Source organism: Dermacentor variabilis, chromosome 9 (genome assembly GCF_050947875.1).
Source record: "Dermacentor variabilis isolate Ectoservices chromosome 9, ASM5094787v1, whole genome shotgun sequence".
Classification (NCBI taxonomy): domain Eukaryota; kingdom Metazoa; phylum Arthropoda; class Arachnida; order Ixodida; family Ixodidae; genus Dermacentor; species Dermacentor variabilis.
The window spans coordinates 44,522,348-44,547,976 of NC_134576.1; the positions used below are offsets into that span (position 1 = coordinate 44,522,348).

The window sequence follows — 25,629 nt, forward strand, 5'->3', positions numbered from 1 at the left end:
AATGCAGAATATACTTCATCTGAGAATTCTTCCAATAGGGCTGTGGTACCTTGATTCACAACAAAACCAAACTGTCTGGGCGATAAAATCGAAAACTTCATTAAGAAAGACATCATGCATTCGTAAAGGAATTTTTCTAGTATTTGGGAAAGTACCGGCAAAATTGAGATTGGCCGATAGTTTTCAATGTTATCTTTCCTGCCTCCTTTATATAGTGGCTTAACTATAGCCGTTTTCAGAGTCTCGGGAATTACTGCAGTTTCTAAAAAGCCACTGATTAAAAAAAGCAAGATGTTAGCAAGCACATCGAAGTTTCTTCGCAGAGTGCCTACAGATATGCCATCTATTCCTGGTGGTTTATTTTGCCGAAAACTAAAAAGAATCCTTTTCAGGTCAGGTGTTGATAAGCTAGGCAAGAAAGCGGATGCCGACACAGATTCCTTCAACGTGCAATTATTTTCCTCTTGGGATAAAGTGTTTTCAGAAGCACGCGAAAAAAAGCGGTTGAATGCGTTAACTACCACTGTTTTGTCATCTAGAAATGTGTCAATGGGATCAGAAGGCACGTCACTTCCTCTCCTAAGATTATTTATTATAGACCACGTTTTCGCGGGACTTTTGCGCGACTGGTTGAATTTATTAAAAAAATACATTCTCTTTGCTGTTCGCAAGAGCCCGACTACCCTGTTTCTTGTAATTTTATATTCAGCTTTTAATCTCTCATTTTTAGGAGAGCGTTTGCAACGCTTCCAGAGCCAATCCCTAAAAGATATGGCACGCATAATATCGGCATTATGCCAGCTAACATTATTTCTGCATTTTTTCATGACAGTATATGTGCTTAGGCGCTCAAAGTGTTTAAGTTGAGTGGAGACCTTTTCGTATACCTTATCGGGTGCACTGCCATCGATTAGCAAAGACCAGGAAAAATTAGTGATGTATTGGTCCAACATTTTTGTATTAGTGATTTGGATCTTCACGTTATTTCGTTTTGTGTTCCCAACCGATTGATGTTCTGTAGATAGAGAAGGCTTCGAAAGGCGACATGCCACAAAGTAGTGGTCAGCTAATCTCTGATTTATGACGCAAGCAGCCACAGAATAGTCAGATGCGCGCACCACAATGTGGTCTATGCAGGACGCTGCGACTCGGTTATTTAAGCACTCTTCTCTAGTCGGATGATTTATGATGGATTCCAAACCATAAGAAGACAAAATGGATAAGTAATCGGAAACAGTGGTTGACGTGACGCATAGCGTATTTATGTTCAAATCACCAGCTAAGCATAACTGCACAGCTGAACCCCATTTGCCCAGTATTTAATCGAGCTCTACCAAGAATCGCCTCACACTGTTACAAGGTGGACGATATATCGAAAGTAGGATTAGATCTGTATTTGAAAGATTTATTTTTATGGCCAGGCATTCCGCATGAACGAACGTAATATCTATTCCAGACGTCACATACATGTCACGAACAAAAATCGCTAAACCACCTCCACGCCCTCGTGGCCGGGTCACGAAATGTGAACGATAACCAGACAGCGTAATCATATCAGCCCCGACTTTTGGTATATTTATCTCAGTGACAACAAAAGCGTCAACGTAACTGCTAGCCGCTTCCGCTATCTCTTTAAATTCATTCCAGTACTTTCGTAGGCTTCTTATGTTTACGCTGACGAAAGTAAAATTATGTTGTGACCTCAAGCAAAACGTACTTTCGAAACTTCTAAAATCAGGAACCACACAGAACCTAGACGCCATGCTGCTTAAACAATCCTAGCAATATCAGCTGGCCTGACTACTCGGATCAAAGGTGCACCTTCGTCCTTCTTTACAAAAATCTTACCACCTTTTACCCAGGCGAACTTGTACCCGTTTTCCCTAGATACGGTTCTTGCACGCCAAAACAAACTGCTATTTGCCTTTGTCAAGTTATCGTTGAAAAACAATTTGGGTAGAGAATCGTTCTGGTGTAATCGCCGCAGCTTTCCTCGTGCATCAAACCAAGCTTCTCTCGCTGCTATCGAAGTGAATCGTATCAGGACTGTCGGGATTGTTTTACGTTTACTAGGCAAGCGGTGCACCGCTTCTATATCAGCGCTTGAAAAGTTCGTTAGCTCTAGCTTAATGGCTACCTCTGATAAAACATGCCTGAGGTTTTCATTTTGTTCCAGTGGAAGGCCTTCAATTTCCAAGTTATTCTTTCTATTGTATTGTTCGTTCTCATTCTGTAAATCCTGCAGAAGATCAAGCTGTATCGCTTGGGCCTTGACCGTTTCATTGAAGCGCAAAATTTCCTCTTCCTGGACCTTTCCGCGTTCTTTGTTAGCGTTCATCTCCTTCAGTACTGAGTCATACTGCTTAGACATAAATGAGACCGATTCCTCTAGGTTATTAACAGCCATGGAAAACTTAGTAAACTCGGTTTTCAGCAGAAGCAGGGAATCCACTTTTGCATGCAGAGTTAACAAAGAAGCAATACTGTCTTTTATTTCCCTGAGCTCAGAAGCCAAGGATGGCTCTACAGAACTGCTGTTCCCTGTCTGGCTACAATCCATCTGCGATGCTGAAACGTCTCGCTGCCTGCCAGCCCGACGGGTTTTGCAGACCCACGTTTCTCGCTTAGCTTGGCTCTTGTTCGCAAAAGTACTAGGTGCTATGCCTGAACAAGGTTGACCCAAATGGTAGCCATGTTTACATTCAGCGCACGATATAAAACGATCATCATCGGGTAACGCACTGTGGCAAGCAATGCACTCTTCAAATACCATGATAAAAGAAAACGAGGTACTTTCACGAGCTCAACGAGTCAGTCCGGCGGAGAAAGGTGAAAACAACCGAGAATCAAAGGCAACTGTTCTTACCTAAACAAGAAGAACAAGCGATTATGACAGGTTCACACGCTCCGCCGGACTGCAGCCGCTCGTGGGGGAACGCTCGGTTTTACAGTTTCCAGTTCTTTATGTGATGCTTTGATTGGTCGGCGCTGGACCCTCGTTGAACGATGCCAGCTCAGCACGTGCAAGTGTCAGGTGTCTGGTGGGTTAATGAAGTCAGACGGTGCAGAGCTTGCGATCCATGCGGTAGATAGATCAGGCACGTCAACCGTTTTCGAGTGCTACGACGCAGGCAGACCTAAACAAGAAGAACAAGCGATTATGACAGGTTCACACGCTCCGCCGGACTGCCATAATAATAATGCAATAATAATAATAATAATAATAATAATAATAATAATAATAATAATAATAATAATAATAATAATAATAATAATAATAATAATAATAATAATAAAAATAATAATTTCCATCGGGATGATGGAGGAGGTTGTGGGTAAAAGCTGCCCGTAAACGCAGCTGTTGCCCCTATCTGCACCTAAAATGTTGCCCCTATCTCAGTATTTAAATGAACAGTGGCTTCTTGGGGAGCCACGAAAGCTTCGAGCTAGCCCAGGACCTTGATATAAAAGAGCAGCCCGAATGATTTAGGTTGCCGTTTTACGTAGGGTATTAACACACTTTTTTAATATCATGAAGTACCGTATGAGTTGCGCTGCCGCGCTTTCGAGAGTTCCGGGCATTTCAAAATCGTGAAATTCATGCAACGTATAATTCGCAACTGGGGGCGTGAATTTATAGGTTTTCAGCGTATCGATTAGCTTTCTGGTGTGTTGGTATAGACTATATAAGTTCCGGCAGGATTTTGGGCAGGCTCATAATGTTTTCACGGATGCTGTAGATTTGGGTACGTAGTATCTACGTACATCGCCCCGCTTCGAAGATATTAAGAAATGTTCATATCTCGCGTCACGGTTGTACACAGCGATTGTAGATACAGATCTATATAAGTTGGGTCTCTCTGCTTTTGACAGATATTATGTACAGACGGCGTGCTATTTTACAGGTGGTATAATTCCCGGCCACACGATAACAATGTCCTCATATCCCGGAAAATTGGTTTCCATGGATGACTTCTACCTGACGTCAGCCGGCCTGGTAAGAAATAACCATGTCCTTCCATACCGTACATGCTAACATACACGAATCAAATATACATGGGTATGTGAACAGGTCACAATATGTCCCTCTTTGTTAATCAATATACCGTTTCTTCAGCCTGTCCGGATGAGTGGGTCACTTGTTAACAACATGTAAGTGCTTTGGTATTGTCCTAACGTGAAATGTCGTTTGGTGAAGACGCTCTTAAAACGTGGCGTGATACCATGGCGTTATGACGTTAGTTCAGTAAGAAAATCGGTACTCTAATTTTATGTCGTCCTTCCACAGCTGTCCTGAATTTTGCTTTCGCGGAATGGTCTTCCAGAGCTCAACTTGTATTAAATTTTGATTCGCTATCCGCCAGTGGCGACTTCCGGTTTCAAGCAACTTTAATAGGTTCAGGTAGGATTCGTCTCCTTATCAAGAAATGAACATCGTAGTTTTGTGTCTATGACATCATTTCCATACTGTCACAGAGTGCGTCCAAGTAGAGATCACAACGTTATCCTGAAATACGCGAACAAGAAAGATGGTTTACGTTCACAAAAACGTAAGCGTGATGTTTCACTTCGTGAAAGCGAGTTACGCACAAGCGTATCGACACCCCGAACATTAGACAGCGAGCATGTACACAGGCGGAGAAGCACAAACGGGAATTGCGTGATTGTGGTTGCGGACATTACATTAATATCGACGGTGCGACGCCTGGTGCGTCACAGGGAAAGCGCTTAGTGCTGCACATGCAAAGAAGAGAGGCCGCAAACATGCAGAGAGAGGGCCGCGGCATCGAAGCACAAACGGAAAGGGTGCGAATTCGGCGATTCTCTTCAGCTTCATACTCCTTCCTCCTCAGACGCTCGCTTCTCTAGCGGCGACAAACATAATCTCGCTGATTTCACAGGCGGGCAATCTACGCGTACATGTAAAATATATTCTTTGCACTGAATCTACCCAACCAGTAACTATTTTCTTCGTACCAGCGGAATGTAAACTGCCCCCAAATTCTCGCTCGTGTCGATAAGTTCTTCTAACCCAATGCAGATTTTTATCTTAAGAAGATTGTATCTTCAAGTATTGAATAAGGGGTCTTTATCAGACTTGTCGTTTTGCCAGAATAATTAAGAAACAGCCATAAACAACTATTCCTGATATTAAAAACATGGTCTAACTTTCTGCCTTTGTAGCCAACAAGGCTGCCTTTTTGGATTTCTCCAAAGTAAAACGAAAGTTTAAGGCTAGCGTACTACAAACAGAATTAGGTAACAGCTTATCTCAGTCTGGTGCTTTTGCCATAGTCCCATGAAGTTCGGGACAGTTTTAAAGAGAACGCTTTAGTAACCGCGTCGAGCCGAGTTTCGCCGTCGCCAGTTGACCGCAGCTGCGCCGTAGCCGTGGCAGCGCATCACGTGACTCACCGCGCCGAGCGCCGCCGCCGGCTTGGCGCATGTGCTCTCCGCAGCTGGGTCGTCACCTGACCACGTGACTCGCCGCGCGCCTGGCTAAGTGAAGCACCACGCTCAGCTAGTCAGTGTGAGCATAGAATAAAGAAACAACTTTAGAGAAGGGAAACTGTACCTTCCACAGTGGTTGGAAAATAAGAAGCGGCAGCGCATGGAACTTAGTGGGGGGCCCGACAGATGGCGATGCTTAAACAGGAAGCGGAAATGCCTTTTTTTAGTGCAATATCCAACATGGCCGCTTTATACCGGTTGCGTACGCTGGGTACGCACCGTGCTCGCCTCGTCGACCTTGCGGCATGCCTCAGCTGCCGCGTTTTAATCGCCAGGAGACTAACGAGCCTCTACTGACGCCCATACAAACAAGCCACAAGTGAGTGAACAGGACGTGCGACTTTATTGGCAGAAGAAAAGCAGTGCACCTTCTCGTACAAGAGTAGAAATAAAATTTGCATTTCCATGATACGCTGAAGCCGTTATCGCGAGCTCGTAAACTGCTCACTTTCCTCGTCGCACATGGCAATCTGGTAACGAACGACAATCAGTCGCGCAAGCAAATTGGGCAGTGCACCACCTGTTTGCATCGACAGTCGCCGTAACTTGCATTGCGAAGCAATCGGGTGACGCAAGGCATCTGCTGGCGCAACCAACACAGCGACATAGCCTAGTCGAATTTTAGCGTTACCTCCTTTCCAACCTGCGCGTTTCTTTTTGTTCTTTCGGGGACCATTAATGTGTAACTCATACTTGGTGCCCCGCATTCTCAATATGGGCCACATCACGGCCTATGAAGGCCCACAAGCATAATTTGCCCGCGGCTGCAGCAGGAAAGATCGAATGGGGAGAGCACCAAATACGGTTCATGTAAATTGGGAATCGCTGTGTGGACTGCAGGAGCAGACGGTTACCTCGGGAGACTGTTGCCCATGAAGCTTACCAGGTCGCCACATCGAAGAAACATAACACGGCGACCATTATCAAATTAGACTCTGCATTAAATCACCGCATAAGGTTCAGACAATACACTGTACATAGGCTAAGATCCACATGACAATGGTGGGCATTCACGCAATACAGGTCGCTTACAGCACATTCAGCTATCCGACTTCAGGCACAGTGCTTTCCTACGTCGCATGGCGGTCTAGTAACAAGTGACAACCAGCAGCGCAAGCAGATTGCACAGTGCACCATCTGTTTGCATTGACAGTCGCCGTAACTTGCTCTGCGAATCAATCGGGTGACGAAGGCACCTGCTGCCATAGCCAACACAGCGACATGAACTACCCGGCATTCTAGCGTTACCTCCTTTCCTACCTGCACGTTTCTTTTTGTTCTTTCGGTGGCCACTAATGTGTTGCTAACACTTGGTGCCCCACCTGCTCTCAATATGGACATGGTCCGTTTTGTGGGAATCACCATTTTGCAGGCCTTTCCGCCCATGTGGATATCATACACTTCAAACCGTGTAATCATGTATGATGGTCTCCATTCACGCCAAATCGCAGCCAAAGAAGGCCACAAGTACACTTTACCCACGGCTGCAGCAGGAAAGGACAAACAGGGAGCACCCATCGCAGTACATGTAAACAGGGAGTTTGTGTCGCTGTGCGGACTACAGGAGCAGGTGCTTACCTCGAGAGGCCGTTGGCTAATGCAACTGACCAGGCCACCACATCCGAGAAATGTAACACGGCAGCCATGACGGAGTGGGAGAACATTGAAACAAGACTCTGCAATCAAATCACTTGAGCATGCTCTAACATAACGCTCAATCTATACATTGGCTACGATCCACATGACAACAGTGAGCATACACCCACATGGGTGGCTTGCGGCACATCAAACCGTCCGACTGTAGCCATAGTGCTTGCCTTCGTAGCACATGGTAGTCTGGTAACAAGCAACAACCAGCAGCGCAAGCACATTGGACAGCGTGTCCCACGTGTTTGCACCGACAGTCGCCGTTGAAGATGAGCAATTTGCATTGCGAAGCAATCGGGTGATGCAAGCATATGCTGCTGCAGCCAACACAGCGACATGGAGTGCCCGGCATTTTAGCGTTACCGCCTTTCCAACCTGCATGTTTCTTTTTGTTCTTTCGCATGCCACTAATATGCAACTCACACTTTGTGCCCCACATTCTCTAAATATGGGCATGGTCGGTTTTGTGGACATCACCATTTTGCAGCCACTTTTACAGGCCTTTCCACACATGTGGATACCAACTTCATACACTTAGAACCATGTAATCATGTATGAAGTCTCCGTTGACGCCAAATTATGGAAGGCCACAAGCAAAATTTGCACACAGCAGCATCTGGAAACGACGGAACGGGGAGCACCAACCACGGTGCGTGTAAATTCATAGTCTATGTCACTGTGCGGACTGTAGTAGGAGCAGGTGCTTGCCTTGAGAGACTGTTTCCAAATGCAACTGACCAGGCTTCCACATATCAGAAACGTAACATGGTGACAAGTACCAAGTCGGACAGCAGCGAAAGCAGATTCTGCAATCAATCACTTCAATGTAGCTTGCACAAAAACACACGCTGTCGAGCAAGAATAGCAATCCTGAATGACACTAGGAATTCAATATGGCAATGGGAAAGGTTGCATTCAAGAAAGAAGCCACTCTACCTTGCAAGCACTGAAAGCCAAAAACATTGAGAAAAGTTAAATGCTACATAGCACACAGTGTAAAGGTTAATGCAAGAGACACGCCAATGACGCGTCAGTTATTTCAGGAGAGGAATTGCACGTGGCAACATACAATAAATAGACAATACTGCTACAGATATGCTTGCTTCTAGACAGTGACTGGGGTTAAATATGAGCAAAGAATTGGTTGACCTTTAATGTTTGGATGAGGAAGAGGAATGATCTCTAACAAAAATGTGGAATGAAAAAGTTTGCATTCATTGAAACAAAATTATACTTGGCACGAATTGGCAAGGCCTGGAAGCTCACTAAGGAAGGGCAAGCTGATGGAACACTCTTGGCCAGCGTCATCTGTGCTTGTTCAGAGGTTGCAGGTACATCTGAAGACGCAGAATTTTTGTTGTTGAGGTACCTGGATGACTTGGCCAATATCCTGGCTGGTGGAATGATGACGGAGGCTCTTTTCACTTTTGAAACAGTCGTCCGTAGACTTAATATCTCATCGAAATAATTCTGGAATGGCTTCTTTGTTTGTGGTCTTGCGAATTCGGCTCCAGCCCCTTCTGTTGGTGTAGATGGGCGCTCCCGTGATGACCAAGATGTACTTGGCACAGACTCTGTTGGGGCAGAACAGTGGCACATGAGATACAACAGAGATTATCCAAACTCATGTAGTGTTTTCTTTTATGTTTGAACCAATTATGCTGAACTGTAAACATGAACAAACATTCATATCATCTGCTACAAACAAATGACATGTGTCTCCAGACTAGCAAGTCCATACAGCATATATCAAGCACATTTATTTCTTAACCAGGTGTTGTTTACCTTGCAGTGGCAGCCAAAGTGCACACAATGACCTTGCTGTGGCAGGCAGCAGCTTCTGTTTAGTGCATGGAGTGTGTCGCTTTATACTAGTGCCGTCCTCATTACTGCATGTCTGGAACAGAAATTCTGACCGCATCAGAAATTGAATAAGCACAATTTTGCAATATAAAATGCGAAAAGGTGCGACATATACATTGTACTGGTTTGTGACTACAGAACACATGCAAATGTACACTGTTTGTTCTTGGGTGCTTAAGCAGGATGGTAAATAAATATTGTTACTCTCCGTAAAATTACGTCTGCACAACTAGAATGCATGTCAACCGCTTAAGTACTATTAAGATCACAAATGAGAACATTTGTGCGCTCGTTTATACAATAGCAGAGATCACACTGCTGGTTTCACAGGCAAATAGATGAAAGACATGAAGCTATTAGAAACGATGCATTCTTTTTGTGCATGAACGTGATGCACCGCTTCACCGCTGCAAAAATGTCCTGAAGTAACCCAAAATGAACCGCAAGAACATTTGGAACCAACAGGTACAAAATATGGATGAATTATCATGCGCGCAACTGTTTAATACTTTAATTCAGTGCATTAGCTTCCGTTTATCACAGGGTTATTCGGTCCTGTGAACGAAAGAAGTTGCCGGCGGACTCGAAAAAAAAAAAACATCGATAAGGCTCCTCAGTCACCTATGGCTACAGCTACAACGAGATGAAAAATTTGACGCGCGTTCCGATATCTCTTTCGTCAATGTGTGCATAATGATGACCTCGCTACTGAAAGTTTATTTCGGAAACAGCAATGGAGGGTCCGGACAGCCCATATGTAATGCAGCATCTAGTTCGTTCACTTGCATCCACCTGTCAGTTAACGAGACGAATAAATTACATAGTAATTGAAACAGCGATGTTAAACGACTCACCGGTATTGCTATACCCAGTCGAAGCAGGCTTCGGCTCCCATTTCGATGCAGACGTGTTCCACATGGCTCACGACTGAAAGCTAGCTTTCTGGCTTACACCCCAAGTTAAATAACGGCAGATATCGAAGCGCAACAAACTGGTTTTTGCACAACATAACCAACCGATGTACGAACCGAAGAATCCGTACCTGCCGTGAACGCGAACATACCGGTAAAAATTTTAAATCCAGGTCAGAGGTCACGTGGGAGGGCGATGATGCTCAGCGCTATTTTGTGTTTAAAATGGCAAAAAACAACAAAGTTGGTAATAAAGAGTACAATATAACTTGGGAATGATAATGTTGTACTCGTTTTCATCTAATAAAAACGCTTCGGTTATTGTTAAAGAAAGCTTGTAGCTTAAAATTGCGCTTACTACGGCGCCTCTAGCGGGAGATAATACGCTCAACGGGGAACCTTTTTAATTGGTATACTATGCCTGTTACTTTAGCAACGCCGCGCGGTCGATTTTTTCGCCCACTGTGGCCATTCGTTGAACTTGAGAGTGTTCGGGGTCTGGTGTGAGCTTGGCCATGGATGAGTGCGAGGCCGGGCCGTCTTCTCTGAGCGTTGTGCGGGAGTGGGAGGCTTTGAGCCTCCGTCGTCAAGCGGCATCTGACCACACCGCGGATGTCGCCCGTAGAACTGCTTCACTGGAGAGGGTCCGGAATGCAACAGGCGTCGCACCATTGACACCAATGTAGCGACCGCGTTCGCACCCTGTCCGTTTCTAATTCAACGCTGCGCATGTTTGCGGCGTCTCTTTGATTGTCTAGCGTTTACGATTTCCATGTGGCACAACAGGCGTCGCACCGTCGAATGATGCATAGCCTAAGTACAGTCATGTATAGCCACCGACCTACGCATAGCCGTCATACCTGGCTTAACGATGATTGTAAACCTAAGTATAATAACAGCTAAATCAAAGGTTAACCAGAAACTAAATTAAATTAAATTATGGGGTTTTACGTGCCAAAACCACTTTCTGATTATGAGGTACGTCGTAGCGGAGGACTCCGGAAATTTTGAGCAGCTGGGGTTCTTTAACGTGCACCTAAATCTAAGTACACGGCTGTTTTCGCATTTCGCCCGCATCGAAATGCGGCCGCTGTGGCTGTGATTCGATCGCGCGACCTCGTGCTCAGCAGCCCGAAGGTTAACCAAGTGAAACCAAGTCTTAACCAGGCTAAACTAAGCTTTCGCTTTGCATATCCAGTGTTAGCTGAGCTAAGCCGCAGCCAATTTTTCGGGACAGTTTTACCAAACAGACCAATTTTTATCCGACCGATCGGTTCACCTTCAATCTCGATGTTGAAGTTCAGGTGAAAAAAAGAATATTATACAGATCCCGCTTACTGTGGGAATCGAAGTGAAGTGAAGCATTTTGCTGCTATCTCGCTATGGAACCGACACTACGGCGGCGCGTCTTGAACAGCTCTTTGACTGTCTTGCTGACTTCGTGCAGGCGCATATATTGTGGAGCTGAGGCATGCTAAGGATCAGAAAGAACGTGGGCTTGCCCTGATTCTGGGCCATCGCCAACACGTTCGCTTTATTCTACGCTAGTAGTACTCCTGTGGTACGCTATCCTAGACCTGCTCAAATTAACCTCGGAGGAACGCAATGTCCGAGTTCATGCATTTGTCGACTAAGCTGCGGCCTTTTAAGAGCTTCTTCTTTGGGAGCATCAAAACCTGGTTGGCGCTCACGGGGCGGGAAACTTGCTTTTGAATCGCAGTTCATTGCGGACGCAACTACCATCTGCTGTTCTGTAGCCGACATACCCGCAATTTCTTAGGCGCACCAGCTGCCCCGGCGCAGGTATTACGCGAGAAACAGAGGCGAGTGTCGGATGACGACGCTCAAATGAGGTCAATGTCGTGACCACGCCGGCAAGCCAACGTGAGCATATGTCCAGAAGTTCAAGTCGGCAGGCACCGCCAGCCCAGCCGGCGTAATAGGCTACATATATAAAGTGCCTGAAATCCGCAAAAAAAATGTTTCGCATTAAAACGTAAGAAATGGCGGCCTCACAGGCATTTGTTTAACAGGATCTGTGACTTCCTACCGAACAGCACATAGTTCAATTCTGCTTGCTCATATGTTTAGGTGTTCCTTCGCCCTACAGAGCATCTTAGCCGAGCAGTATAGAGTCAGGTGGGGCCAAGAAACACTTACGAATAAAAAAAAAAAGGGGGGGGGGGGGACTCTGCTTTGATATCGTGTAACCGTTAACGACTTTTTTGCTTACGCGAGTAGCTCCCCACCCCATTTTTCTCACTTTAATTCTTCTTACCACCTTATTTTAAAGCAAATCTCATCTAATACTGCTACTGACATTGTCCTCAGGACATTATATTGACAGAACTCACCATGTGAACCGCATTTCCTTACGAATACATCAGCACTTTCTATGGCATTTTATAAATGTTTCTTGTACATAGAGTCAGTGGCGTATGTGTTGGAATCGTCGAAATTTTATTTCGGTGAGTGCTATCCCTATGTTTCAAAACAATTCTTCATCATTCATAGCTGTGCGGACTGCTTCATAACTTACTAATCTTCTTGAGCAATGTGTATGTCTGCTTTGTCTCCCTTGTTTAGTTTTTGTTACACCGTCTCCGCTTTCCTTAGTGCAGTTTTAAGGAAGTAAAACCTTTTGCCACCCCTTGTGCGGAAATCATACTGAGAAAAGGAATATTGAAGGTCTGCATCTATAACATGCATTTGCTGCTATAGTGCGACCCTGAAAAAACGCTGGGGAGTTATTATGAAGGTTTAACATTCCCGATGAAATCTGGTGATATCTGTAGAAATTATTGAACTTGAAAACGTTAGTAAGCCACGACGTATCAGAACTTTACGTGAGCTTTAACTGCCGGCTCCACTTAAAGCGGCGTATTCTAAAAAAAATATAGGATACAGCCCCTGATCTTGAAGGCTCATGCGCACAGAGCTCATACCGGAAGTGGAAGGCGGAATGATGCCTTCTCTCCGCAACCGAGTGTGTTTACCGGAGCGTGACGTATATCCCCTTGGCTTCCTTGTCTTGCAGTAAAGCTTAATGGAAACCGCGCTCACTTATAAAAATGCGTGCGAAATCAGCGTACTTGTCTGCTGCATCTGAGCGCGTGGGATGTGATTTCAATGGAGCGTAAGTGATTATCTGCTAAACACCGTCGACTGTGCAAACCCTGGCAGGCCGTCACGGAGACGTGGGTTGAGAGCGGCAACCCCGACCTGTGGAATCTGCTCGACCCAGAGGCGGCACCGCTTACCTGGATGCGGGCGTTAGTGGCGACGAGGCTTGCTACGTCCGGACGCGAATGGGCCGACCTATTCGCGAAGAAGAACAGCGGAACGTGAGTACGGCAGCAAAGGTCACCCACGAGCGTGTGGAAGCATTCGTGGGTGCGCGAATGGCGATTCTTGAGACCGAATCCAATACAAATCCACTAGTGCCAGTAGCGAAACGAATCGAATTGAACGTCGAATAGTGTTTCGAATATTGAAAGGCCGTTATCAGGAATAATATTAAACGACGTTCACATCGTAGTATTCTTAAGCTTAGCAAGTTTTCTCATGACATGGTATGTTATGAAGCGTTCTTTATTAAAAGCACGAATGGAGCGTCAGGAGCCAACAACTAGCTTCTTCGCACGCACACGAGTCTTCAGAGAGCGCGAATTACTGTTTCGTAAGCTGTAAAATATGGCTACCATAAGTGACGCAGCCTCTACACAAGTTCTCACGTTTTATTTCTGTAGTACGCCCGCGGGGGTGAAAATCTACCGCAATTCTGCTCCAAGTTTATGTTTAATTAAGCACAGTTGACCTTCTGAAATATTGGGAACGTATTCGTAAAATATGCGTGCTTATAAGTAGTGACTACTCCATTCGTCATTCGAGAGTTTCGTGTATTCGCGAACCACAAATGAGCATTGCAGCGGTGAAGGCACCTCTGCATCACTGCGAAATTTGGCCAAACTTTCGCGACGTCTACTGCCGGGCTGGTTTAGCGGCTCTGGCGTTGCCTGTTAAGCACGAGCTCGCGATTTCCATTCATGGCCGCAGCGGGCGCATTTCTATGGAGGTCATATTAAAAAAAATACTCGTGTACTTAGATGTGTGTGCAGGTTGAAGAACCGCAGTTGGGCAGAAGTATTCCGAAGCCCCCCTCCCCCCCCCCCCCCCCCCCCGATTACGATGTGACTTATAATCAGATCGTTGATTTGGCCCGCAAAACAACGCAATTATTTTTTCACATTCAGCGGCTATGCGTAGCATGCACAGAGATCCTGCACGGCGATGTAACATTTCTTGATTTCTTCGACGTTTAAGCCTCCTCGGTCGACAACGAAATTGCAAGAACGTGACATTTTGCAGGCGGCTCCCCAAAGGACGACGCTTCGCTACAGATCACCTACCACGGCAGCGTTGTTTATATTGCACATTTTTCGCTTCCGCTAGATAACATAATTTCCTATTTGAGACTGTCTAGGGCAGTGTGACGACAGCATACCATGACCTGTCGACCGTAGCAGCCTTTACGGCTACCACTTTGGTATTTCGCATCGTTGTCGTGCAACTGGGAGCAGTGTCAATTTCTTGAGTCAAAGGCACCAGAATCAATAGCGATTGAACTAAGTTCTTTATCCTAACTTTCAATATTAAATTTTTTTGTTGTGATCATGGTCGTAGTCACGATGAAGTTCGCAATCGAACATACGCTACTGCTACGCATAGGCATACCCATACGATCGAACATAGCGATAATGAACATATGTATCTAGTAGCGGACGGAACACAGGCAAACAGCGTTCGCACATGGGGAAACTTACCAAGTGTATCTTTGAGCGCTGAACATTTTCTTTTAAAAGAAACTGTCGTACCTAGGCTCATATCCTTTTGCAGGTATGCTACATGGCTAGGCACACATCAGCAGCAAAAAACATTTCAGTTATAATTCTGGCTTTACCAAACTTGTCTGGATTACCTGTTTCAATTATTCAGTTCAGGGCTAATGTTTTAATTGCCATAGTGGTGCTGATGAGCATTTGAGCCACGTCTCCTTAGCAGAAATCCTAACACTAGCACCAGTTTCGATATACCTTGCCTCCCAAATTCAGCTGAAAAAAAAAATCCCTTGCCGTTCCAGTTAAAACTAAGTTAGGCGCGCTTTTAGAAAAGTGCTAACTGGAACACGAATACATTTCCCAGCACATTTTAAGGTCGCATGTCTTGAAGGGTGCCTTAGTTTTAGGGTTTCTGCTCAGCAGCCATTTCTTCATTACTCATCCGCATCGCTTGCGTCATTACATGTGCCTTTAAATTTATGATTAAAAAAATAAACGATTTTATATAATTACCAAGGCTATTACTGATCTCTCTCGCTGAGTATATATATATATATATATATATATATATATATATATATATATATATATATATATATATATATATTGACGAAATAAATGAAAAATAGTTATTGCTGATTCGACGCCTTTTCGCCATTAGCCCTCGGCTATAGGTCAAAAGATTTCGGGCTGCACCCACTTCACCTGCCTGTCACGTGACGTCACAAACCCGCAAAAACTCACCGCGTCAAAGTGACGGGTACGCGTTGAAGGTGCATTAACATGCCGAACAAAACTGAATTTTTTTTTCTGAATAGCCGCAGGCTGCCCCGTTCCGAAAGGAATATAAGATGGCTGCCGCCGATCGCTGAGGCACTGGCTACTTGCACCTGTCGGAGAGCATGGCTTTATTTGCGTATAATAAATCTTTTTGTCTGGCCGTCTAAAGTTTTCGAACAGTTTCGGAAAGTCTGCGACCGCGTTCTGCCCACTCTTATTTGATGAGGATCCGTTTTAGTGTCATTCTTAAGCTTCCGTTGAATGCCGCCGCGATTTTCGACCAGCCACCGCAAGCTAAGTAAGGGAAAGCGGACCAATCGCAGACGCTGGCACCACCCTCTTCATCCGGTTATCGATATTCAGTGCAGTGGCTTGGCCCCATCGAATACCTCTCCGCTTGAGCGTGCTTCTCCTCGCCTCTTGTGAGCCAGTTAGATAAGACAACCCGCTCAGTGTAGGTAATGTTATTCGTTTTTCAAGCAAACAAAAGTGACCTCCTATGAACAAGGAGAGCGTTTGATTGCTCAGTTCAGACAACCCTGCGGGTGACCGCCCGATGCTTGCGTCGGTGGTTGCGCAAATTTGACGTCAGGGGATTGGAATAAAAGCATATTGGAATAATTTTACGTTATAGGGCCCCTGAGTTTCTTTCGAATAAACTGCTTTGGCGACATGAATGGCCGGCCAAGATTAACCGTACCCACGTCAACTACCTCTCAGCGCCGCTTCCCACAAATCGTTTACATCGGACGGCCGGCCCCAACCATAACAGCGTCGGCGCACTGACTCTGCCAAGGCGAGAGTGACGTGACCTCACGCGGTCCGGCAGACGTTCCGCGGTTGTAGGGTGCCGAGTCAGCATGCCGGACATCTGGTTGATCCAGCTGGACAGCCACTTCCTTCTCAACAAAGTTCCAGACTCCGGCTGTGTCCTAGGCTCCCTTTGCCCCCCTGGCCACATTTTTGCAATTGCTAGTAGGTACAGCTTAGCGTGGCGTTTCTCGAGGCGCTCGACGTTTCTGCGTAGGCGCGAGTAAGAGCGGATGCGAAAGAGAAAATCTGGGGGCCTTTGCTCCATGAATATCTGACTCTGCCTAGGCAGTACGGTGGAGAACTTTCTTTGCGCGTGTTGTATGTGTTTGTCCCTAGGCGTGCCGGCATTGCGAATGGGGCCGAGTTTGTTTACGCTCGGACGCTGGCTGCTGGCGTGGCGAAATAGGTGAACCAGCACTCACTACACTGTCTAAAGGTACGTCGGACAGACTTTCTCGCGCGTGCGGCGCTGATGCTGAGCCAGTAATGCCGGATGATAACTTTGTCACGCCTTACGGCACTCTACCTTCAAGAAACAAAGCAAAAACAACAACAAGAAACTGATTTTCTCGGGGGTGTAATAGGGGCCGTAGTAGAGGTCAGGCCTCCTCTCCTGGACTTTTAAAGAGCACTTTTGAGTTGTCCCCTTTGAGTGAAAAAACGCAGAGCGCTTTAGCGACCACATTTGAATGCGATTGCCTAATGTCACGCCGTCAGGATTATTGGCTTTGTGTCTCGTCCACGTTAGGTTAGGTTAGCTTAGGTTTACGTCAGGTTTACATTAGCTTAGGCTGCGTTAGGTCAGCGTTGGGGTGGCGCGGCGTATTCCCACATTTGTTAAGCTGTGCAGATTATTGTCTGCGTCTAAGTCACGTTAAGTTAGGTTAGGTTAAGTTAACATTAGGTTAAGCCAGGGTAGCGTAAAATACGTTAGGATGACGCGGCGTATTTTCACAACGGTTACGTCGTGAGCATTAGTCTTTTTGTCTCGGCCTCGTTAGACCTTAGGTTAGGTTAGCGTAAAACGCGTCACGGGGCGCGGCGTTTTCTCATGACGGTTGCAGGGGCGTCGAGCGTCACCGGCTCTCTTCTAGCCACTCGCGTTCAACCGCAGTTACTAAGGCACAGTTACTAAGGCCTTCTAGATTTTCTTTATATATGCGGACCGGCCTCTTCCACGGTCCCTACTGCTCTCATGGAAACATCTGCGATGTTATCACCTGTTTAACCGCGCCGGCAACCAGCGCACGAGCTTAAACAAACTCGACCCCACTCCCCAGTGTCGGCACGCCTAGGGACAAACGCATACAACACGCGCTAAGAGATTTCTCTTCCATAGTGGCTAGGCAGAGTCATATATTGAAGGAGCAAAAGCCCCCACATTTTCTCTATCGCATCCACTCTTACTTCCGCATGCACGCAAACGTCCGGCGCCTCCGTAAATGCCACGCCCTGCTGTATTTACTAGCATTTGTAAAGTCGTCCTCATGCCCCGACTTCTACGATGATTTGCGGGTAGCCGTCCTTGTTCACTACATCGCCTCGAGCGCTCACTCACAACAGCTCTGGCCATTTGAACCGCCGCATCATACCGCGTCTTGTCGGTCCACGTTACCTCGGTCCACCAGTAACGATCGTCAGCACGCTCCGGCCCCAGCATCAAACCTCTACTCGGTCCATGTGCCTCCTCCCCAGCTCAAAGGAGCTGCGCGACTACCCTTTCCAAGAAATTCACTGGGCCAAACCAAAGCGCTTTCACCTACTCTGCGGCCCACCGCTCTCCATTCTTTGACGTTTCTACAAGCTGTCCGCGTTCAGTTCGAGGGCATCTCACTCATAACCGATTCAGAGAATCTCGTACCGGCTCTACTACGCGCGAATTTGGCTATCGCAGGCACGGTGACGCAACAAGCAAAATCTTGGTGATGCCGTCAGAGACCACCCTAGCCCTAATGCCATCAGCATTTGAGATTTCGCCGCCTGCATCAACAGGCGAGCCTTCCGATGTTCTGTGCTCGCACCTTCCGCGGATGCATGGCTTACCAAATTTCTGCACGAGAAGCTTTGCCATCAGGCTGTTTTCATCTCGAGCATCTCTTCGACGTCTACATCGTGAGTGACAGTCACACCCACTGTCTCCATGCAAGTCCTGAGCTGCCAGACCGTCTACTTTTGAAGTTCCGACTTATAACCAGGCCCGGGCATCTACGAGAACCAGCGGCAGGTCACGATATCGCACTTCGGCATCAGCATAGGTGCGCCTCTCTCACAATTTGCGCTCCCAGCGCTGCCTGCTAGATCTCTCAAGGTTTAGGTGAACGCGAGACTACCAACGATGTACTCAACGCACAAGACAATGCGCCCTGTGTGCAGACATGGTATTCCCATGCCACCGTCTGCACACTTTATATGGACTCCTTACCATTGGCCTTCATTTCAGTCGCGCTTCGTACTAGAACGGGGACCCTGTAGCCGCGCGTATGGCACCGCTACAGGCGCGCTCGCCCTGCGCGGCCGCCATATCGGTAACTCCAGAGATCTCGTGGTACCATGGCAGGCCGGCCTGAACAAGCCGTGGCCACGGCGGCAACCTCTTCGCGCCGACTCGCACTCGTTGATAAGACTTCATTCAACTTGTTGATTAAGGTGATGTGACTACCTCTTTTTTTGCACGAGATGGAGCGAATTAACTTCAGTTGTACCAATCTCATCCTCGAGGCGCATGAATGATGCAATGTAAAGTGACGGGTATTTAAATTTATTAGCATGGCAAACCACACTGAACAATCACGAATATTCGTCAGTCTTTTTGATGACCCGTGTTGAGGACGCAACGCCCCACTAATTCATGCTCAGAATAGTGTTTGCCTGAGCACGTTGGTTGCACATAGCACAATTGTTTTCTAGCAGGACTTGCTGACACGAAAAGAAGGAGACAACACACGCTAGACTAGCACCTGAATGTTTAGCGCTGATTTACCAAAATTTTATAGCACAAGACAGCCAACGCCTCTTTTCAACGTTTTTTTTTGTCATGCCGATTCTCCGGCTCCTAGGTTAAAATAAAGTCTTTGCGCAATTAGCCCTTTTCTTCTTTTATAAGATGTATTGATTGCAAAATTGCCCGCTTCTGTCAATGGCCGTGGCTTCAAAAATTTCGCGCGTCAGCTTATCCTTGCTTTGAGGATAAAATTGAACGGTGTAATGACGCTGGCTATTATGGAAAGCGAGTCGGCCAACGGAGACCCTTTCCAAATATGCTGCATGCTCTCTTGTCCTGTCGCTGCCTGTTTGTCGTATATATTGTTGGCCACATGATAAAACTATATCATACATCACCCCTGTCTTGAAAGTAGTGGGCTTCTTCTTGTGCTTTCTTGTGCATTGCAGACTTTCATGTCCATTATTGACTCGTGCTCACGTTGAATACACCTTGTTTGGGGCTGCGCATAGAACCGTAATGCCTTCCTTTCCGGCCATCCTCCTTAGCTAGTGGGTTAGACCGTGTACATCAGGCACACCGGCAACCGTCTTCCTTTTCTGTGGAATGTTTTCTTTTTGTTGAACCTCGCCATTCGAAAGTTTCGTCTTCTTTAGCAACCATTCCGGTGGCCGTTGTAAGCAGGCCTTCGGGATAGCCAGGGTTGTTGAGCCTGGTTACCTGGTCCACGAAGCTCTCTTTCATTACATGCTGATACGAATTCTTTATGGCGCCCTGTAGTACCGTGGTCACGATGACTTCTTTTACATTCTTGGAGTGGTCAGAAACGTATGGCGGCAAACCGTTGCAAGAGCGATTTTCGTACTTCCGGCATGTGTGCTGCTGCTTTGTGAAGGGGATGACCAAATCAAGAAACTTATTTTTTTTTCCTTCTGGCATGTCAAAGGTGAGGCTTAAATCCGGACAAGCTTCATGGAAAGTTATCATGACACCGTCCTAACATTCGTCTTGTTTTAGCTCAACTGCTGTATTGCATAACACGAGAAAATCATCGACATACCTAAATATTGCTAGACTGTGGTTGTCTTGTAAGGCAGGCTCAATTCTTCTGTCCACTGCTCCAAAGCAAAAGTGAATAACTAACATGGGCAAAAGAGAGAGTTTGGTAACCTTGTTATCTCCTGTTGAAGAGTAACCATTAGTACATCTTAGATCAGTGTCATGTTCTCTATGAATAAAGTTGTGCAAGTCCTAAACGACCTTTCAGGTCCTACGGAAAGTGAAATGTCTGTTACGGAGCACACACGGCTAATATATCATGCTTCCTTTGTTTTCTTTCTTTCTGAACAGAAAAACACGTATCTCTGAGCCATAACACGATATAATGACGAAAACATCGTGGGACTCTCATCGTTTCCTGTGTTCTTTCCCATGTTAAGCGCAGTTCACCAAAATGGAGGGCTGCCAGCTAGCCTCTTTCCTTGCATTGTTGGACAACAAATTACAGAAAATGTGCCTCCATATCGCTGTGCCCAGCTCAGACGCAATTGTGAAATGTCCACTTGGTATTCGCATCTTCGTGACTGCGCTGAAAAATTGTTTCGGTCGGTTCACTGCTAGAGCTCCACTATCGACGATCGTTTGACACGTAGCGCAATGCGACAAGGTCTAGAGCAACTGCGGCATTTTTGGAGAAAAATAGTTGTGTGGCCGAGTAGGGAAAAGAAATGTGCCACATAATTTGCAGTAAAATGAACTCCGTGTGTAGAGAATCTACACATGACAGAGTTACAGTGTACGATAAGTTTTTGATTCTGTCGAAACCTCAGCAGTCATAGAGGCATTACGGAATCAGGGTGTAGACGAGCCGTATATAAAAATGCTGAAAGATATCTATAGCGGCTCTACAGCCACCGTAGTCCTCCATAAAGCAAGCAACAAAATCCCAATAAAGAAAGGCGTCAGGCAGGGAGATACGGTATCTCCAATGCTATTCACAGCGTGTTTACAGGAGGTATTCAAAGATCTGGATTGGGAAGAATTGGGGATAAAAGTTAATGGAGAATACCTTAGTAACTTGCGATTCGCTGATGATATTGCCTTGCTTAGTAACTCAGGGGACCAATTGCAATGCATGCTGACTGACCTGGAGAGGCAAAGCAGAAGAGTGGGTCTAAAAATTAATCTGCAGAAAAATAAAGTAATGCTTAACAGTCTCGGAAGAGAACAGCAATTTACAATAGGCAGCGAGGCACTGGAAGTCGTGAGCGAATACATCTACTTAGGGCAGGAAGCGACGGCGGATCCGGATCATGACACGGAAATAATCAGAAGAATAAGAATGGGCTAGGGTGCGTTTGGCAGGCATTCTCAGATCATGAACAGCAGGTTGCCATTATCCCTCAAGAGAAAAGTATATAATAGCTGTGTCTTACCAGTACTCACCTACGGGGCAGAAACCTGGAGGCTCACGAAAAGGGTTCTACTCAAATTGAGGACGACGCAACGAGCTATGGAAAGAAGAATGATAGGTGTAACGTTAAGGGATAAGAAAAGAGCAGATAGGGTGAGGGAACAAACGCGAGTTAATGACATCTTAGTTGAAATCAAGAAAAAGAAATGGGCATGGGCAGGACATGTAATGAGGAGGGAACATAACCGATGGTCATTAAGGGTTACGGACTGGATCCCAAGGGAAGGCAAGCGTAGCAGGGGGCGGCAGAAAGTTAGGTGGGCGGATGAGATTAAGAACTTTGCAGGCATGGCATGGCCACAATTAGTACATGACCGGGGTTGTTGGAGAAGTATGGGAGAGGCCTTTGCCCTGCAGTGGGCGTAACCAGGATGATGATGATGATGATGATGATGATGATGATGATGATGATGATGATGATGATGATGATGATGATGATGTGTTGCAAATCTAAACCTATCAACCATTTCACTAACGGAGTGCCATGTTCAAGCTACTGTAAGCTTTTGACTACTTTCGCAAAGTAGTACCTGCTCCTTGCTTCCGAAACACAGTGTGCCATATACTGAAACAGCACACATATAAACAGCATGCTATCTGACGCAACATGTCTGTCTTGAGATAGTGAATACGAAGCAAGCGTAATAACCAAGATTATAACTGTCAACTCCCGAACGTTGACATATAGTTAGTTCCACACTCAAGATTAATAGTAACTACTCTGTCTTTTTTTTTTTGGATTATTGAGTTTTACGCTCTTCAAAGACGATACATCACTTACGAGCAGGAAAGCAATGAATTCACTGTTTCTCTCTTACGTCCATTATGCATTTACTTTCACGCGACTAGAGAGTTTGTTAGCCTTTCTATGGTAAGTGGGATCTTTGGATGAGACTTTTTAAGGCCATTTCACACTGCCACAGTAGCAAAGTATCACAACCACATTGAAAATTTGTTTGGGGCTGTTGTCGACCTAATTAAACGAATGTCTTATTTTCATGTTCATTAACAATGCATAAAGGTAACGCCGATTCTCTACTTTAACTTCTTGTTCTAGGTTTTGTTGTTTCTTTTGGCTTTTTCGGAGCCGCCACAACGTTCATAGAATGTTCTTTTGAATAAGGTCTCTTTCTTGTGGTAAAGCAAAGACACGAAAGAGGCCTAACGCATGTTCGTCCTGATTTGTTAGTTGAATTAGCACGAAGCCGGGTTACAAGGCCGTTGCATGCTCTATAGTATTGCTGACGCTCATTGTTATTTTTCCTTAGCGCAACGACTATTGTTACAATATCGATTTATTATCTGCATGCATTCATTGCAGCCTTACATGTCAGAAATTCATAGCCTTGTAGACTCAAAAATGCATGTTTTCTGAAAAGGTTTTTAGCACTGGGCTTTTAGCCTTATAGATAATGCTGCTAGAAATGGCAGAGATGTCCTCGTGGATTATAGTGGATGATAATTGTCCCCCTTCTTTCTCCCGCACAAAATTCTTTATTTTATTTTTTTATTTTTATTTACAGAATACTGCAGGCCAACTTGTGACCCAGGCAGGAGGGAATACTTTTATACAGTAGTGCAATTAAATACGTTCAAGGAAAATAAGTGCATATGAAATATGAAATACATTGAATCATATGAGGTACATTGAATGATGATATAAATGCATAAAGAACACATTCTACAAGCATACAATGCAAGGGATTTAATTGAAAGGAGAGAAATATTTACAGTACCAGTTTACACAGTTTTTACACACTTTACACAGGTTGTTTTTTTTTTCATGCTACCACGCATGAAAGTACTTATGTGGCCACATGTTTATTTGAAATGCAGGTTTTCAATGCCATGTAATATGTTATTGGACAGCAATACACCGGTCGGCAGAGAGTTCCAATCATTTATTGTTCTAGGAAACAAGGAATACTTAAAGCAATTTGTACGCGCGTAAATAGGGGTTATCTTGTCGGGGTGATAACTTCTGGTAGCTCTAGCTGGTAGCGGCTGGAGACAGGGTGAATGACCAAGTTGTAGTTCCCTTTTCCAAAGGCGGAAAAGCAATGTTAGGCGTGCTATCTTTCTTCGTAATTCTAGGGTGGCAATATTATTTTCATTAATCAATTGAGAGGGGGTGTCACAACGTCCATAACAATTATATATGTAGCGGACGGCAAGCCTGTTTATGTTTTCCAGTTTTTAAATATTTTTTTTCCGTGAATGGGTCCCAGATGACGCTAGCATATTCTGATTGCGACCTTACGAGTGTGTCGAATGCCAATTCTTTCACGGATGGAGGAGAATGTTTCAGCTTGTGTCTCAGTAGGCCGAGTTTATGTCGAGCAGACGCACAAACATTATCAATGTGTTGCGACCAGGTTAGACGATTGTTGATGGTTACACGCAAATATTTAAGGGAGTCTGTTTCAGAGACCGCGGATTGATTAATAGTGTATTGATATGTTTGAGGGTGTTTTTGTTGGTAATGCGTATAAAAACCGTTTTTTTTTTCTTCATTAAGTTTCATTTTCATTTCCCAGGTGCCGCACCAATCAGAAATCGCAGTAAGACTTTTATTCAGGATCTCTTGATCATTGACATCTTTAATCTATTTGTAAAGAAAGCAGTCGTCCGCGAACAATTTAATACTCACACTATCGTCTATACTTGCTGTTATGTCATTAATATATACTAGGAACAACAGCGGTCCGAGCACGCTTTCCTGCGGCACTCCCGAATTTACGGGGAGACATCCAGAGTAATGGCCCTCAACATCGACGAATTGTCTGCGCATGCTCAAATATGCACAGATCCAGTTTACAATGTTAGGTGGAAACCCATAGTTGCTAGTCTTGTTATCAAACCAGAATGAGAGACCCTATCGAAGGCTTTGCTGAAATCGAGGAATATAACATCAACCTGGCCGGCTTTATCAAGAACGGAGGCAAAAGCACTCGTCGAATACTAGCCAAAAGTTTTTTTTTTGCCTTCGGAATCTTTTTACTTTTCTAACGAGGTGGATTATATCTCGATTGATCCAAGGATTTTTTCGGTGCACCTTCTTCATTTTACTAGGATGAAGTTATCATACAGAAATGGCAAATGGATTTCAGCTTTAGCCATAGGTAGTCAACATCATCGCCAGAGAAGTCTTCCTGTGCTAGTTCAAGGTAATCGATAACGGACTCGTCATTTGCTTTAGTATAGTTTTTGAGGGATTTGCAATCTTTGAGCGCGAAATTGTTTGAATTATCTGTTCGACAAGTGAAGCCCACAAGCCGATGATCTGATATGCCTTCCTCAACAGTTATTTCAACGTCTCGAAGAGATCTGCTGTGAAAAACCAGATCAAGAATAGAGGAAGCAGATCCCTTCACCCGTGTTGGAACGTGAACTGCTTGGTCGAGATCGCAAGCTAACATTGTGTCGAAAATAATTTGGTCCGCTAGAGTAGGTGACGAAAGTTTCTTCCAATATATGCTGGGAAGGTTAAAATCGCCAGCCACTATTATGGTCTTTCTGCTATATTTAACAATATGTTCATGAAGTTTGGTTAGGAAATCCGACGTGGCACACGGCGGACGGTACACTGCTACAAGGTTAAACAAGAACCCGTACAAATTGATCTGCAGGAACAAACTTTCATGATTATCAGTTTGTTCTAGTAACGATACAGACGTGTTTTTGCTCACAATAACGGTCACACCACCGCCACGGTGGCGTGGCCGTTGTTAGTTTTGAAGTATGATTTGTGGGATAAATAGCCGACAAACAACACACTCGTAATACTTTAAACCCAGAGCGATTCATTCGCTGGTGCTGTCCACCCAGATGTAAATAGGTTCAATCCTGGGT

General features: G+C 45.3%; 1 protein-coding gene across 1 annotated transcript in view; it reads left to right on the top strand.

Annotated features, from left to right (window-relative positions):
* The window catches only part of LOC142592646 (putative phospholipase B-like 2), an 85,486-nt gene that overhangs the window by 39,364 nt on the left and 20,493 nt on the right, over positions 1-25,629 (top strand). The window contains exons 6-7 of the mRNA XM_075704205.1: positions 3,906-3,997; positions 13,116-13,276. Of these exons, the coding sequence (XP_075560320.1) occupies positions 3,906-3,997; positions 13,116-13,276 (253 nt within the window). The remainder of the gene's footprint in view (positions 1-3,905; positions 3,998-13,115; positions 13,277-25,629) is intronic.